General features: G+C 45.9%; 1 protein-coding gene across 1 annotated transcript; it reads left to right on the top strand.

Moving 5' to 3' along the window:
• The first annotated feature begins 5,716 nt into the window (after positions 1–5,716).
• Positions 5,717–8,215, top strand: LOC126547861 (uncharacterized). The gene is made up of 2 exons (XM_055063541.1): positions 5,717–5,909; positions 7,801–8,215. Exons 1-2 carry the CDS (start codon positions 5,898–5,900, stop codon positions 8,089–8,091), a joined length of 303 nt encoding a protein of 100 aa, XP_054919516.1. The 5' UTR covers positions 5,717–5,897; the 3' UTR covers positions 8,092–8,215.
• The last annotated feature ends 10,308 nt before the right edge of the window (positions 8,216–18,523 follow it).

The following is an 18,523-nucleotide window of genomic DNA, read 5'->3' as shown; positions in this document are numbered from 1 at the left end:
GAGGCAGGTCACGTCTACCGACGATGCCCATACCGAGAGATGGGACTGCGAGGTTTCGCCGTTAACGCGCCGCGTCCACAGCTTGGAGAGCGCCCACGTGACATCGCCGACTACCTCGCCGCTACTCAATGGAGCTCTCAACGACCGTCGCGTTCGCCATCACCAGGCCGCTACCTGCCGCCGCAGCGCCGAACATACACTGGCCCAGCTCGGGGCCGGTCAGCGAGCCCATATCCGGAAAACTAAAAGCAGCAACCGATGGAGGTGCGGTTGCTGTCCGTCGAACTGTCGAAGATCCTCCGCCGCCGACGAAGACGCCGAAGAAACTACCTCGACGACATAACGACACGCCGCCGTCCCGACGAAGTCTGGAAGGAAAGAATGCGACGACGAAAGCCGACCTGACTACGTCACATACCAGCCACAAGTCAACGCGACGCAGTCGTTATCCGACGCCAAGACCGAACTGTAATGCAAGACAAAGAGCCACCGACCTCGACGTGCTTCTCGACGGCCACGCAGTCACCGCCTTAGTCGACACAGGGGCTGATTACTCCGTCATGAGTGGACACATCGCCGCCCAGTTGAAGAAAGTTAAGACTACCTGGGAAGGCCCTCAAGTTCGTACCGCCGGAGGACACCTCATAACGCCGACAGGAATGTGTACGGCAAGAATTACCATTCACGACCGGACTTACCCTGTCACCTTCGTTATCCTCCAACAGTGTTCACGAGACGTCATTCTCGGTATGGACTTCCTGGACCAACACGGCGCAATCATCAACCTGAAGTCGAAGTCAATAACGCTGTCGGAAGATAAAGCGATACCGCCGGAGAGCCCTCGTAGTCACCACGCCTTGAATGTGCTCGAAGACCAAGTGAGCATCCCGCCCCGCTCCGGCATTGTTATTTCGGTCGGCACCGAAATACCCGCTGACGTAGAAGGCGTCATCGAAGGCGACCAACGTCTACTGCTAGACCGTGAAATTTGCGTCGCAAGAGGGATCGCTCGACTGCATGGAGGGAAAACTGAAGTGTTGCTGACAAACTTCAGCCAGGAGTTCAAGCACCTCAACAAGGGCACGACGATCGCGTACATCGAGGAAATTCTGGAAACAAGTAATGCGTTTGTCCTCTCGGATTCCGCCGCATCTACCCCGACGACCATGGTTCCCGAACCAGACTACGACATTAATCCAAGTCTCCCAGTGATTAAGCAACAGCAGCTCAGAAGTCTGCTCCGACGATACAAAAGCTGCTTTTCGACGACATCGAGGATTCGACAAACACCAGTCGCCAAGCATCGCATAATCACCGAGGAGTACGCTCGACCACTCCGCCAAAGCCCTTACCGAGTTTCGCCGCGAGAACGCGAAGCTATAAGAGAACAAGTCGACGAAATGCTGCGCGACGACATCATCCAGCCGTCGAAAAGCCCATGGGCATCCCCTGTTGTCCTGGTGAAGAAAAAGGACGGAACCCTACGTTTCTGCGTCGATTATCGTCGTCTGAACAAGATCACGAAGAAGGACGTATACCCCCTTCCACGGATAGACGACGCATTGGATCGGCTCTGCAACGCTAAGTACTTCTCCTCGATGGACCTCAAGTCTGGCTATTGGCAAATAGAAGTCGACGAAAGAGATCGCGAAAAGACCGCCTTCATCACCCCAGACGGCCTCTACGAGTTCAAGGTTATGCCATTTGGACTGTGCTCGGCGCCTGCAACGTTCCAGCGCGTGATGGACACGGTTTTAGCGGGATTGAAATGGCAGACCTGTCTCGTTTACTTGGATGACGTCGTTGTATTCGCCGGAAATTTCGACGATCACCTTAGGCGGCTTGCCACAGTACTAGAGGCCATCAAGTCATCAGGGCTCACTCTGAAGCCAGAAAAATGCCGCTTCGCTTACGACGAGCTTCTGTTCCTAGGCCACGTCATCAGTAAATCCGGAGTACGCCCCGACCCCCAGAAAACAGCTGCCATCGCAAAGTTCCCGCAGCCCACCGACAAGAAGGCAGTGCGTAGATTCCTTGGCATGTGTGCCTACTACAGGCGCTTTGTCAAGGACTTTTCACGCATCGCCGAGCCGTTGACACGTCTAACTAAATGTGATGTTGAGTTCAAGTGGGAAACGCCGCAGGCCGACGCATTTGAAGAACTCAAACGACGCATGCAGTCGCCGCCGGTACTTGCGCACTTCGACGAGTACGCCGATACAGAAATCCATACTGACGCCAGTAGCCTAGGCCTCGGTGCCGTTCTAGTCCAGAGGAGAAACGGAGTCGAACAGGTGATAGCTTACGCTAGCCGGTCGCTGTCAAAAGCGGAAGGCAACTATTCTACAACCGAAAAGGAATGCCTCGCCATCGTTTGGGCTACAGCTAAATTTCGCCCTTATCTTTATGGCAGGCCATTCAAAGTCGTCAGTGACCATCACGCGTTGTGTTGGCTAGCGAGTATAAAGGATCCTTCAGGACGACTGGCACGGTGGAGCCTCAGACTACAAGAATACGACATCACTGTAACCTACAAGTCAGGACGAAAACACTCCGATGCCGATTGCCTATCACGCGCCCCCATTGACCCGCCGCCGCAAGATGACGAAGATGACGCCTTCCTTGGTATGATAAGCGCGGAAGACTTCGCTGAACAGCAACGGGCAGACCCGGAGCTAAAAGGCCTGGTGGAATATTTGGAAGGGCACACCGACGTTGTCCCCAGGGCATTTAAGCGCGGATTATCTTCCTTCACGCTTCAAAACAATCTCCTCGTGAAGAAGAACTTTTCACCAGTCCGCGCCAACTACCTTCTTGTTGTCCCGTCAGGACTTCGTCCAGAAGTATTGCACGCCCTACATGACGATCCGACCGCTGGACACCTCGGTTTTTCCCGGACACTATCGAGGATACAAGAAAAGTATTATTGGCCGCGCCTGACCGCCGACGTCGCCCGTTATGTCAGAACATGCCGAGACTGTCAGCGACGCAAGACACCGCCGACAAGGCCAGCCGGATTACTACAGCCAATCGAGCCTCCTTGCCGACCATTCCAGCAGATCGGGATGGACTTGCTGGGACCCTTTCCGACGTCAACAACCGGAAATAAGTGGATCGTCGTGGCGACAGACTACCTCACCCGCTTCGCTGAAACTAAAGCACTGCCGAAAGGTAGCGCAGCCGAAGTGGCGAAATTCTTTGTCGAAAACATCCTGCTTCGACATGGCGCCCCAGAAGTCCTCATCACCGACAGAGGAACGGCCTTTACAGCGGAGCTCACCCAAGCCATTCTGAAATACAGTCAGACAAGGCACAGGAGAACCACGGCCTACCACCCGCAGACGAATGGTCTTACGGAGCGGCTGAATAAGACCCTCGCCGACATGCTAGCGATGTACGTCGACGTCGAACACAAGACCTGGGATGCCGTCCTGCCGTACGTAACATTCGCTTACAACACGGCGGTGCAAGAAACAACACAGATCACGCCGTTTAAGCTGGTTTACGGCAGGAACCCGACGACGACGCTCGACGCCATGCTGCCCCACGTCACTGACGAAGAGAATGTTGACGTCGCTAGCTATCTCCAGCGAGCCGAAGAAGCCCGACAGCTCGCCCGCCTACGGATCAAGAACCAACAGAGGACCGACAGCCGACACTACAACCTCCGACGACGCTTTGTTGAGTACCAGCCCGGCGACCGTGTTTGGGTTTGGACCCCGATACGCCGACGAGGACTCAGTGAGAAACTACTCCGACGCTATTTCGGACCCTACAAGGTCATCCGACGTATTGGCGCTCTGGACTATGAGGTCGTGCCAGACGGCATTTCGCATTCACAGCGGCGCCGCGCACGATCTGAAGTGGTCCACGTGGTGCGCCTTAAACCCTTTTACGGACGCTGACGAACTTCGTCATTTTGTTCTTTTCTTTGCTACGAGTGCTTTTGTTTATTACCTTCGTTTGTTTGCAGCATCGGGTCGATGCTTTTTAAGAGGGGGGTATTGACACGTGTACTTATCTTTATCGGGCAACTACGTTTCGCCGCCTAACAAATGTAATCGCACAGCGTGGGACGCGCCTGCATGTATCCGAAGTTTCTGGAAAGTTATCGATGCTTCTATCCGCTGCCTGTTGTCGCCGAACCTTGTGTTATCTAATTTGACCGCGTGACGCGAATGGTGTACAACTTTGTGGAAGGCACGCGGGTCCCAACGATTAGTCTGGAACATTCGACGACTGCTCTATAAAAGCCGACGCGCTTTACCCGCTGATCAGATTTTCGACGATCGCCGACTGTGTTCGCCGCTATTGTTGTGCTTTAAGTGTAGCCTGTCTTTGTGGGCAAAGGTTGGCCCAATAAAAGCTAGTTTTGTCTTTCACAGTATTGCTACTGTGTTCTTTAACGTCACTACCACGTGACAATATTGCTAGAGTCGACGCCGTAGTTGCCTACTGCCTTTTCCTCAACCCGCCCCCCCCCCCCCCTTTCACATTGAATGCTTCCATGAATACCGCATACTGAGTTTGTGCCGTTGTCATTCCTAATTCACCATAATCATAGAAATGTTTTATTTTTTCATCATCATGACGGGACGTTGGATCATCGGCTTCTAATAAGTTTTGTCTATATCTCCTATTTCACTTCTTTACGTTGACTGATACCCTTTCATTATTGCTGTAGAATTGATCAATGCTGACCGCTGTGTCATCATGAATCAGAAATCCATTCCCGCATACTCTCTTATCTTGAATACCTCGGTATCAGAATACGTGGCCATTATTCAGCATTGTATGCGCCTCACCAATTCACCGAATTTTACGAAGACCAATCATATCCCATGCAATGTCTTATAATGCATAAAAAATAATAAACCTGATAAGCTAGCTTCAGTCGAGAATATGGTCAGGTTCAGTTTCCAGCTGCGGCATGTCCGTATCCTGAGACCCTTAACCCTCTCTGCTACGTGGCAGGTCTGACTACAGTCTTGGTCAGGCGCTCCACAGCAGCTGATAGCTGAGGGCCAAGGGTTAATTACAAGAACCATGCCGGACATTGCAGTCAAATGCTGCACGATGGAGGCCAATTCATGTTAAAGTGAGGGACTGTCTTGTTGCAGGTCAGTTGCCCTGCCTTATTTGCTTTCACCTGGACTACTATAGCCCCACTTACTGGTGGCAATATTGTTTTTGTTTTTGTTTCATGGCTGAAAGTCTAAGCCTCTCGAAGCCACTCCAAGCCACGCCAAGCCTAACAGGGGAGAACAGATAGGCAAGAAAGCACAATCAAATTGAGGCAGCGTGTCCGTATGCTCCTGGCGCTCGTGTGCCCGAGCGCTGGGCGACTCTCGCATGCGTTATTCCTTCCACAGCAAATATCAACTCTCAGGAAACCCGTCGCTGTAAATCCCTCGCTACCTTTTCGGTGTCTGGGTCTCTGTTTGTTTCCACACCGCTTAGCCTGGCCCTCCGGTCGGCTTCACCTACCGTAATCCTGTGCACGCGCAATACCCGATGACCTACTGCCACCAGTCGGTGCTTTATCAGGTGCCAAGCTGCTCACGTGGCTGACTGCATTTCCTAGTGTGGGCGTCTTCTCACATAAAAAGAAAGGCACCGGCAGCACGCGAGTGTCCGCCTTAACGCTTTCGCCACTTCCGCGTATCGGTAAGCCATCTCACCTAGTTGTCATTCGTCGGGCGATATCCTCGCTCGGCGTGCGCAGCTGGTACCACATGCCCTGTCGTTGTGTGACAAGCCCTGTTGGACGGAGATAACATTCAAAGGCTTCGACCACGGCGACAGTATATAAGCACCAATTCAGCGGGGAAGAGAGCATTCGCTGCAGACAGGATTCACTGAGCCTACTCAGCAGCCACCGCAAACTTCCACCCACCATGAAGACCATTGTAAGTGAGCAGCATTGACTAGCGTGGCAAGCCGGGGAGGAGGACTTCAGAACAGGACAAGACTAGGGGCACTTAAACTGTATATTTGAGAAGCACTTGTAGCTCGTGAACGGGTTAAAAAATACAGGTAAGAAACTTAGAATCGCGGGCAGTATATTAATGCATCCAAACTGAAGGTATTACGCAGATATTCTATTTTATCGCTGTTGTTTGAAAAGACGAGGGGCAGGGGGCGAATAGGCACAATTTTGAGGAATAATTTTGCGTTCCCGGTCACGCCGCCGCCAACAGTCCTACAGTGACAGATAGCGTTAAGAGTTCGCGAGTGACTAAGAATTAAGAGAATTAAGGTTTCACAAATCGTCAATTATTTTTGAGTAACAAGACCATGTTTTTGTTTGATCCAGACCAGAAAATTCCGAAATGTCGTTGTCCCTTAATCTCAAGAAGTCAAGCACAGGACTACGCGCGCTTAAACTGTATATTCGAGAAGCACTTGTAGCCTGTGAACGGGTTAGAAATCACAGGGAATAAAGAACTTAAAATAGCGGGCAGTATGTTAAGAGGAAGCTTTAGCTCCGGCTCAACTCCTAAGCGACCTATTGAAATACATAACGCTTTTCTGAGATAACCCCTGGACCTAGTTTAATGAAATTTGTTCCATTTGAGAGAGAAAGTTAAATTGTAGTGACTGTTGAAACGGAATATCGATTTAGGGCCTCGATTCTGTTACAATAATTTTTAAGGTTTCGCAAGTTCGAAAAAAATAGACGTACGAAGTTTATAAATTATTAGCGACGCATCACGAACAGATATCACTGTTCTTTAAACGGCATCCATAAGACCATTTAAAGCGAAAAAATTCGATATGCGAATTTATATCTTACGTGAATTTGTTACGTTGTGTGCAAGGGTTCTGCAAAACCTGTATTTCCATATTACTCAATATTTTTGTATTCATGTGTAACATATCAATTTTGTCCGCTTCAGTTTACTATCAGATGCAATTCACAGGATTGTCCTATCATTTTTCTTTGCTGAGTTACAGAGTTGTGAACTTAGTTGTTTCGTTTTTCGACAACTTTCGATTTCTGCCTATCTTTAATAAAAAATTGACTACCTAAATAAAACACTCGAAGCCAACAGTTACTAGATTTTAAGCTTTACTTTTAAATGCAACAAGCCTCGTCAAATTTGGTGCAGTGGTTGTCGAGAAAAGCGAATTCTCCTTTTACATGTATTTAGATAGGAGCACCCGAGCTAGAGCTTCCTCTTAAACTTTGCCGAAAAGTGGTAGGTGCGAATGAGAACACAGGATTAAAACGGTATATAAAGAAGATAGAGTTCCTGTCGTATACGTTAGTTGTTTCAGTAAAAAGTGTCTTTAAACTGAAAACTGAGTGCTTGCACAGTAAACAATGGTGCACACACCAATGAAGCATTGCTTTATAATCTCCCCCCCTCCCCCTCTCCCCTGAAAAAGACAGGTCGTAAAAGATATTGGGCGAAATGCCGCGTTTACGAGTAAATCATATGCTCTGCCATTTTGTCGTATACCTAAACTTCCTAGAATGCCCTGGGTGCACATTGGAGAAAGGAATCCAACACGAATAACCCTTCTTTTCGGTTTGCTTGTTCTGGTTCATTGTATTAATCATCAGCAATACTACAGGCTTCGTACATGCAAACGCACTACAAAATGAAATTGGTGCTGGATAATGTATCGCTTTTTAATAGGTGAACTTCTGTTTGAAAGCATTTTGTAGCTGCAAGGAATACTTGAAACTCGGGTTTGCAACAGCAAGAAGACCCGCGAGAAGAGTGCTTCGTCATCGGTGTACCGCAATTTCTTACCCCGCGTTTATTCGTGTTGATCATCTCTCTTTCGCAGGCTGTCCTCGCTACCCTCCTCGCCCTCGCAAGTGCAGGCTACCTCGGAGGCTACGGCGGACTCGGATACGGGGGTGGTCTCGGCTACGGCGGCTACGGCGGCTACGGCGGCTACGGCTTGGGTTACGGTGGCTATGGCTTGGGTTACGGCGGCTACGGCGGCTACGGAGGCTACGGCGGCTACGGAGGCTACGGCGGCTACGGCGGCTACGGTGGCTACGGCGGCTATGGTGGCTACGGCGGCTACGGTGGATATGGTGGCTATGGTCTAGGCTACGGCTACAAGGGCTGATGACGGAAGAAAGGGGAGTGACTGAAAGGATGAACGTTCAGGTGCTTGCTACGACATCGCACGAAAATGCCAATGATTCCAGGGAGGCTATCAGACGGGTAATAAAGTTGCCGAAACACGTGAAGTTCGCCATCCTACGTTTTCTCATTTCGCTTGCAGCAGAAGCTGTCCTATATCGTTGAGTCTAACTTGAGTGACCGCATATGCACTACATGTTTATTCATGGCCGCAGTGACACAATTGCCACTTTCTGTAGTTCTCAATGCAAACTTTGATGAACTTCGACCGTTATGACCCTAGTGCATGTTGCTTTAGTTCCAATTACCGAAAAAGGTGAAATGCTTAAGCTCCAGCATCTGTATCACGCAACAACAAATTTTAGGTTTGCACTTACGTGGGCGTTCTCTCTCAATATGACGTTTGCTTGATGCAGGTCTCTATAGGGGCAGAACAGTGCATAACAATTAGTTTACCGATAAAATTAGACATAAAGTAAAAATTTGATACGCTGTGGCATAGGGATAGGGATAAAGTTTATTAGATCAACCAAGATAATGTTTGCAGAAAGAAATACGAAAAGCGCATTTGATGAGCAGCATGGCGTAAAAAAACGAGTTGAGTTTTAGACGAGGTATATACACTGATTCAGAAGGAAAGCGACCGAGATTCGGTTTGCTTTGTTTGTTCTTTGAGTCTGGAAGCAGCAAAATGTGCAAGACCAACGTGCATCTTGTATTTTGACAACAATTCTCATTCTGCAGCGCTGTTCTCTCATTTCGCCCTGTGTCATCTTTCATATATATGAATGAACAACAGAAAGCGTAAGCAGATACAATTTACTATATTAATTAATTAATTAATTAATTTTTTTATTATACCCTCAAGGTACGGTTGTATATTGCAGAGGGGAGGGACAAGGTAAATTCAGAGGCAAATCACCAATACTTGATTATAGAAAAGAAATTATAAGTACAAAGAAGCAAAATACTTTCGAAGAAAGCGTCAAAGCTAAATACGTGGAAGTCAATAATTAACAAAAGGAACAAGGAGAAATAAAGAAGGAAGGCAACAACATGGCAAAAACATCGCAGAACATGGTATGCAAAATAATAAGAATGATAAATAGAAACTTGTAAGCGGGGCAAAAATACATGCCGTAACAAAAAAAAAGAAAGAAAAGAACATACATAAAATACAAGCCATAACTTAATATTATGGCATAAGAGCAGTTATTGCACAGAACAAGCAACCGCAACATTAATTTATAACATGAAACTTTGAAGTGTGGTTTTAAAGTTATTGGTGTCAGTTATGCTTGTAAGTAATGCGGGTAAGTTATTCCAATCTTTGCTCGTTTGGGGAAGAAATGAATATGAAAAGCCGACGGTGTTGCAGTGCGGAATGTTTACCTTTTGGCGGTGGTTAATGCGAGATGAAATGTATGGTGGGGGTTGAACAAAGATAGAACGTAAATATGCGTTGTGGTAGTAGATTTTATGAAAAAGACATATGCGAGATAGTTTTCTGCGGGTTGATAACAGCGGGAGGTGTAGGAGAGCTTTCATGTTAGTGAGACTCGCAGTTCTTTGGTAGTTGGTGAGAATGAAACGGGCTGAGCGATTCTGTATTGCCTCTAGAGACTGTATGAGGGTGTCATGACCAGGGTCCCATACTGATGAGGCGTACTCTAGCTGTGGACGAATGTAAGCTGTGTACAATAATAGTTGTAGCGATGATGGTGCTAGAGAGAGAGAAACAACTTTATTCGGTCCACTGTAGACGTAAGCAAGCTCCACGTCACCTGGCTAGGCCCACTCGGGGACCATCAGGTGAGACCTGACGGCCCTCTCGCAAGCCCTCTGGACTGCCAGGATTTGAGAGGTCTGATCCTGGGCCTTAATTAGCTTCATCTTTTCCTCTTGAGTGAAAGGGGGACCGGCAGAGGCGCAGGCCCACAGGACATGTTCGAAGTCCGACGAAATTTCCGACAAAAGTATCCCAGTGTACGAGTGGCCTTAGAGGTTATGTGATCAATATGAGTTTTCCAGGATAGATTGCTGGCAATGTGAACCCCCAAGTATCGATATGACGTTACGCATTCTAGTGGGATGTTATTTAGCGTATAGGTGGGGCAGATCACGTTAGTACGAGAAATCTTCATAGTCTTACACTTTTTAATGTTTATTTCCATGCTCCACGTACGACACCACTCATTTATGTTATTGAGATCCTACTGAATTACTAGAATATCTGAAGAAATAGTTATTTTACCGTACAAGACGCATTCATCCGCAAATAGACAAATGTTCGAGGAAACGTGAATGGGCAAGTCATTAATATAAATTAGGAATAATAAAGGACCGAGCACGGACCCTTGCGGGACACTGGAGTCAACTGGAGCTAAACGTGAGTTAGTGTCATTAGTGGTTACAAATTGAACACGTGATGTCAGAAACGCGCGAATCCAATAAATTACTGAGGGGTCTATGTTTAGCACGTTTAATTTATGATGAAGCAATGCATGGTTCACTTTGTCAAATGCTTTAGAAAAGTCAAGAAATATACAGTCTGTTAAAGAACCAGAATCTAAATTGGCATGTAGGCCATTAGTGAAGAGGATAAGCTGAGTGTCACAGGAGAAGTTTTTACGGAATCCATGCTGCATAACTGTGAAGAAGTTGCTAGTTTCAAGAAAATTAACTATATGCGTGTATATTATATGTTCCATAACTCTACATGGTACAGATGTAAGTGAAATAGGTCTATAGCTCTGTGGATCATGGGTTGGTCCAGTTTTGTGAATGGGGATTTGCTAATTTTCCAATCATACGGTAAGGTGCCAGAGTTCTAAGATTGTGAGTAAACACATTCTAGTATGATTGAACAGTATTACAGTGCATTTTGTAAGAATATAGTATTAATTTCGACTACCCCACATGATGCTTGAGGTTTTAATTTCTGTACTATGGCTTTATACCGTTTGAGTCGAAAACGATGGGATCCATGAAGTGGTAGTTAGTTCAATTTATCTCAGGCATCGGATCAGGGATCTGAGGTGATGAGAATGACTGAGTGAAGGTATTGTTAAGCACAGTAGAACACAATAGGTTAGGTACTGGGTCCCCAGATTTTGTCAGCAATGATCATCATCATCATCAGCCTGATTACGCCCACTGCAGGGCAAAGGCCTCTCCCATACTTCTCCAACTACCCCGGTCATGTACTAATTGTGGCCATGTTGACCCTCCAAACTTCCTAATCTCATCTGCCCACCTAACTTTCTGTCGCCCCCTGCTACGCTTTCCTTCCCTCGGAATCCAGTCCGTAACCCTTAATGACCATCGGTTATCTTCCCTCCTCATTACATGTCCTGCCCATGCCCATTTCTTTTTCTTGATTTCAACTAAGATGTCATTAACGCGCGTTTGTTCCCTCACCCAATCTGCTCTTTTCTTATCCCTTAACGTTACACCTATCAGTTTTCTTTCCATAGCTCGTTGCGTCGTCCTCAATTTAAGTAGAACCCTTTTCGTAAGCCTCCAGGTTTCTGCCCCGTACGTGAGCACTGGTAAGACACAGCTGTTATACACTTTTCTCTTGAGGGATAATGGCAACCTGCTGTTCATGATCTGCGAATGCCTGCCAAACGCACCCCAGCCCATTCTTATTCTTCTGATTATTTCACTCTCATGATCTGGATCAGCAGTCACTACCTGTCCTAAGTAGATGTATTCTCTTACCACTTCCAGTGCCTCGCTACCTATCGTAAACTGCTGTTCCCTTCCGAGACTGTTAAACATTACTTTAGTTTTCTGCAGATTCATTTTTAGTCCCACCCTTCTGCTCTGCCTCTCCAGATCAGTGAGCATGCATTGCAGTTGGTCCCCTGAGTTACTAAGCAAGGCAATATCATCAGCGAAGCGCAAGTTACTAAGGTATTCTCCATTTACTCTTATCCCCAATTCTTCCCAATCCAGGTCTCTGAATACCTCCTGTAAACACGCTGTGAATAGCATTGGAGAGATCGTATCTCCCTGCCTGACGCCTTTCTTTATTGGGATTTTGTTGCTTTCTTTATGGAGGAGTACAGTGGCTGTGGAGCCGCTATAGATATCTTTCAGTATTTTTACATACGGCTCGTCTACACCCTGATTCCGCAATGCCTCCATGACTGCTGAGGTTTCGACTGAATCAAATGCTTTCTCATAATCAATGAAAGCTACATATAATGGTTGGTTATATTCCGCACATTTCTCTATCACCTGATTGATAGTGTGAATATGATCTATTGTTGAGTAGCCTTTACGGAATCCTGCCTGGTCCTTTGGTTGACGGAAGTCTAAGGTGTTCCGGATTCTATTTGCAATTACCTTAGTAAATACTTTGTAGGCAACGGACAGTAAGCTAATCGGTCTATAATTTTTCAAGTCTTTGGCGTCGCCTTTCTTATGAATTAGGATTATGTTAGCGTTCTTCCAAGATTCCGGTACGCTCGAGGTCTTGAGGCATTGCGTATAGAGGCTGGCCAGTTTTTCTAGAACAATCTGCCCACCATCCTTCAGCAAATCTGCTGTTACCTGATCCTCCCCAGCTGCCTTCCCCCTTTGTATAGCTCCCAAGGCGTTCTTTACTTCTTCCGGCGTTACTTCTGGGATATCGAATTTCTCTAGATTATTCTCTCTTCCATTATCATCGTGGGTGCCACTCGTACTGTATAAATCTCTATAGAACTCCTCAGCCACTTGAACTATCTCATCCATATTAGTAATGATATTGCCGGCTTTGTCTCTTAAGGCATACATCTGATTCTTGCCAATTCCTAGTTTCTTCTTCACTGCTTTTAGGCTTCCTCCGTTCCTGAGAGCTTGTTCAATTCTATCCATGTTATACTTCCTTATGTCAGCTGTCTTACGCTTGTTGATTAACTTCGAAAGTTCTGCCAGTTCTATTCTAGCTGTAGGGTTAGAGGCTTTCATACATTGGCGTTTCTTGATCAGATCTTTCGTCTCCTGCGATAGCTTACTGGTACCCTGTCTAACGGAGTTACCACCGACTTCTATTGCACACTCCTTAATGATGCCCACAAGATTGTCGTTCATTGCTTCAACACTAAGATCCTCTTCGTGACTTAAAGCCGTATACCTGTTCTGTAGCTTGATCTGGAATTCTTCTATTTTCCCTCTTAGCGCTAACTCATTGATCGGCTTCTTATGTACCAGTTTCCTCCGTTCCCTCCTCAGGTCTAGGCTAATTCGAGTTCTTACCATCCTGTGGTCACTGCAGCGCACCTTACCGAGCACGTCCACATCTTGTATGATGCCAGGGTTAGCGCAGAGTATGAAATCTATTTCATTTCTAGTCTCGCCGTTCGGGCTCCTCCATGTCCACTTTCGGTTTTTCCGCTTGCGGAAGAAGGTATTCATTATCCTCATATTATTCTGTTCTGCAAACTCTACTAATACCTCCCCCCTGCTATTCCTAGTGCCTATGCCATATTCCCCCACTGCCTTGTCTTCAGCATGCTTCTTGCCTACCTTGGCATTGAAATCGCCCATCAGTATAGTGTATTTTGTTTTCACTCTACCCATCGCCGATTCCACGTCTTCGTAGAAGCTTTCGACTTCCTGGTCATCATGACTGGATGTAGGGGCGTAGACCTGTACAACCTTCATTTCAGCAATGATATTCTAGTTTTATGGCTATTTCCTCGTAAGGTTTCCCAGAAGCGCTTTGGATTAGTCTTCAATAAATTTGGAAGTGTATAATTAAGGAATGAAAATTTGGCTGACCTGAGGGCCTTAAGATAAGAAATTGCTGCGTGTTTATATGCTAGCCAATGTCTGTTTTGAGGAATGTTTCGCTGTACGGAATAAACGTCTTTTTTTCTTGTTCGATAACCGATTGAGACATGTGCTGTACTATGGTGCTTTATTGTTAGCATAGGCGGATCGAAGAGGCACGTGTTTGGTGATAAGGTCAGTGATCTTATTTTTTAAAATAGACCAGTTAGTTTCTACGGAGCATTGCATATGAAGTGGAAGGAAAGTGTCTAGAAATATGCACAGTTCTCTGTTGATGGCTTGATAGTTAGCTTTTTTATAATCTCGGAACTTTTTCCGCTGTCGGTATGTTTTTTTGTTGTTGTGTTGTTGTAAGTGTAAAATGCAAGATATCATGATCGCTCAGTCCGGGCAAGTGTGTCACCGCAGAAAAGTTATCGGGCGATGACGTTAGAATGAGGACCAGGAGCGATGATGTGTTTTGTGCTACACGTGTTGGAAGTCTGACGATCTGCGATAAGCCGAAGTCAGAGCAAATGAAAATGAACCGATTGGTCTCGGCCGACGAAGGATTAGAAAAGGGATTGACGTGTGACCAAACAATGTTGGGAAAATGAAAATCGCCTAAGAGTATAATTTCAGTTCCAGGGAAACGCATGGTAATCTTATTTAAACAATCATATAAGTCATCGCAAAAGGATGAGTCGCTTGATGCGGATCGGTAGCACACACCTAATATTATTATTTTTAAACTAATAGTTACACAACACCAAATCAGCTCTAAATTCGTATAAACGGTCACACAAAAACAATTAATACATTCTTTAACGGCGAGCAGAACGCCACCACCAATTCTACCTGTTCGGTAACTTCGGTAAACAACATATTGGTTCTCGCACTCAAGCAGCTCGGGGTTTGTTATTTTGCTATTAACCATGTTTCTGTGAGTACAATAATGTCAGCATTACAGTCGTTAATAACAGCACATAATTCGTCTTAGGAAAAAACTACGAATGTTAGTAAAAAGAACTGAACACACGCAATCTTTTAAGGCGCCTCCCCTCGGATGGCCCTAACTTGGCTGTAACGTACGGCCAGAACGAAGAGTTGTGCCAGGTGTATGCGTTCTGCGCATTTCATAACTACTGTCAGTGACTTCGTCATATGCGTACCATTTCCCATCCAACATTAGTTTTTTATATCGTAGCTTGAAAAACGTGCTTTTCGATTTGATTCTATTCATTACTTATGTATAATCTACATAATTTTAATTAATTTAAGTAATAAATAATTTAAATTTAATTATTAAGCTTTTTCTATATAATCTATAATGTCGCCTTGAAAGTGAGCGAGTGAACGAACAAACAATAAAGCAAGAAAGAAAAATAAGTTAGTCGAATATCGAAATGTGGCAATGCTAAAATAAACACTGCGGCATTGGGTGACTATAGTATATGGAGCTGAGCAGGTGCATTCAAACCAAATTCTGCGTCCATGATTTGTTCTCTAGGGTTATGTATCTATGCGAAGGATGTTGTAGCGACGGGCCAGTTGTGATTCTTAACACCCGAAATTTCAGAAATCCTTTAGTGTACATTGCAACGTGGGCACTCGGATGCATTTCTGTTTCACTTTATATGAGTAAGGGCCGTATTATGTAAAGATTATTTTCATTTTTGATTGTTTTTGCCCTGCATCATTGGCAGACATGACGGCAGGCTTTTTTTATCATCAGTATTGATCACTCGCTGCGAGGAGCGCTTAAAGATAATGTGAACAGAAGGGAAATAATGCTTGCATAATACGGTCCCTAGGACAAATATCACAACGCGATTCCTCGTCAAGCACTATTTCTAGATTCATATGTTTGCTATGCGATGATTGGTCAGCGCCTGGTCGACACTGGTTGGTCGGCGCACTGCATCCAGCTTGCGAATTGCTTCGTGAATATACGAGCCCAGGTCCGGTACAATACTACGACTAATTTCACTCAATTATATTCCTTTCTGATCATTGACAGTCAACGAGGGGCTGATCCTGTTGATAACGTTGGACGCCGCTCTCACCAGTGATGAATCGCGAAATGGAGTCGGAATATTCCTGTCCAGCGACGGCACTCTCTGGCGAACCATTTCACATGCCAGTCCAGTCTTTTCGCCCTCCGTCATTTGCTGCAACGTGGCTGGGACGTCAACGCACAACTGTTGCCACTCGGTTCGACTACTTGGCAAACGGAGTGATAAGTTGAGGAATGGGTAATCAAATGGAGCGTTACAAAATGCGGGCCCTGATTATAGAGCCAACCGGTGATGAAAATTTCTTGGGTTTACGCGCTAAAACCATGATTTTATTATGTGGTATGCCATGGCGAGGGACTATTGGACTATAATTTTGACCCCCTGGGATTCTTTAATGGCCATCCAATGCACGGTACACGCGCGATTTTGCATTCAGCCCCCACCGGAATGAGAATAGGTTTGGGCATGTTGGTTATTCATCGTGATACAAGTAACATAGCGCAGTAAGAACGAGGGGCAAGTCGAGTGAGGACAAGCGCTAATTTTCAAAAAGATTTTATTTCGGATCCTGAGAATATACCGGGTTTTGAGAATTAACCTTTTTGGTTTTGTTAAAATTAGTCACTGGGAGGCACGCGAAGACCACCTGTGCAAATAGGTTATGTGGGCAGGGGGACACGAAGTGAGATGAGAATTATCGCTGTCAGCAGCCCAATTAACCAAAATTGAATAATAAACATTTTATTGACTGCAGTAAGTGTTTGGTTGTATTGAAAGGTTAGAGGAACTCAGCAAATATTGTATTTCAATGGTTGCCAAGCTATTGTGGAATTGTGGCAACGACAGCGCAGATGATGTTTTTGGTGATCTGAACTGCGCGTTCGGCTCACGAAAGAACATCAGCGGGTTCCTATCCCACTTTCAAGAACTGATGCTGCGCGACAATATCAATCACTCGCTCGCCACATCACACTTCTAGGATGGAATTCACCGGGTTTCACCAACTCACGCTTGCTCTCTCTCGGCCCTAACTAGCGACTTCACGTGCCACCTGGACTCTCCCATCGTGAAACAACTTTACTGTGTCGCATGTGGTTGGGCGTCGCATTTACATATTTCTATTCATTCGAGATTGAGAATGGCGTACAGTGCAACGTGTAATTTGTGCGGGTGCGGTGAGTCTCTAGAGCACCTTCTGTGTCACTGCCCATCCTTTGACACTCAAGGACGTACTGTACAAGCGAAACTTAACCTGTTAGACAATAGAGAGCTGTCAGAAGAGAAGATCCTTTGACCATGGCCTATGCGTTCTTGCATGCAAAATGCTACAAAAGCACTTCTGCGTATCTTGAAGGACACTGGATTGTATGAACGCTTGTGACAGGGAATATTCCTCTGCAACTGACTGTGAATGACTGATTATCATTTTTCTTTTCTCTCCCTTTCTGTTGTTCCCTTGTCCTGCTCCCCAAGTATAGGGCAGCCAACCGGGCACGTCCTTGGTTAACCTCTTTAACTTTCCCTCTTCCTTTCTCTCTCTCTCTCTAATTAAGCTATTGCGATGGCGATACACGACAACAGTGTGATCAAACAAATGACGAAAAGGTGGCTGCGCGTCACATTTTTTACAGTGAGCTGCCATTTCGCCGTCTGTAGCAATAATGCTGACTTTTTTTACTGTGCTCTTGCAGACGTAAACTCAAGCATCTGCAGAAGGGTTGAAATCCGGGCCAGTTGGTACACAGTTGAAGGAAATAAGCAGTCACAAAACACAAAGGACAGGAGGAGAAATTCACACCACAACGACTGGTCGTTGTGGTGTGAACCTTTCTTCTCGTTCTTTGTGTTTTGTGACTGGGTTTTTTCCTTCAACTCAAGCATTTACCGGTCTGGTCATTGTAGTGTATACCACAAGAAAGTGGAATTCTGTAAACTCCCTTCTTGCATGTGACGTAGGCATCCAACGCGCAAACCAGAGTGTTCCATCAAACATAAAGATGCACCCAAGGTCTTGGGTTGGAGCACCTTAATTACCTGTATCTTAATTAACTGTGCCATAATTAACTACGCATTCAGTACCACCAAAGGTCTTGGGTCCGACTCCAACTTTTGGTCGTGCGTTCGAGTGCCTTTATTAAATATATCTTCATTAATTCCACCTTTATTAAATTCGCCTTAATTACCACCAAAGTCGCTGGTTTCGACTCCCACCTGTGGACCAGGTTTCGAGTACCTTAATTAACTATATCTTAGTTAACTGCGCCTTAATTCGCTTTCATTAACACCAACGCTCATGGATTCGACTCCCACAAATGGTCGTGGTTCGGCTCCCGCCAAGTGTCGAGAGCTCGTAGCCTTAATTAACATCAAAGGTCGCGAGTTCAACTCCCACTAAAGGTATAGGGTTCGTATTTTTTTGTTCCTTCCATGTAGTCGAAGCGTTTTCGTTCAAGGATTTTGAAGTTCGGCTGATTGATAAGAGTTAAACCACAAGTTGTGTCGACTCAAAGACAGAAGAGGGCAGTGTGGTATACTCGAACGAGTCGTAAACACATGATTAGAAGTATACAAGATTCCCCATGTTTATCAAGCGTCACACCCTACGCACTGTGCCTTCTCAAGACCAGTCTGATT

The sequence above is a fragment of the Dermacentor andersoni genome, chromosome 1 (genome assembly GCF_023375885.2).
Source record: "Dermacentor andersoni chromosome 1, qqDerAnde1_hic_scaffold, whole genome shotgun sequence".
Classification (NCBI taxonomy): Eukaryota; Metazoa; Arthropoda; class Arachnida; order Ixodida; family Ixodidae; genus Dermacentor; species Dermacentor andersoni.
This window is presented reverse-complemented; position numbering and strand designations above follow the sequence as displayed.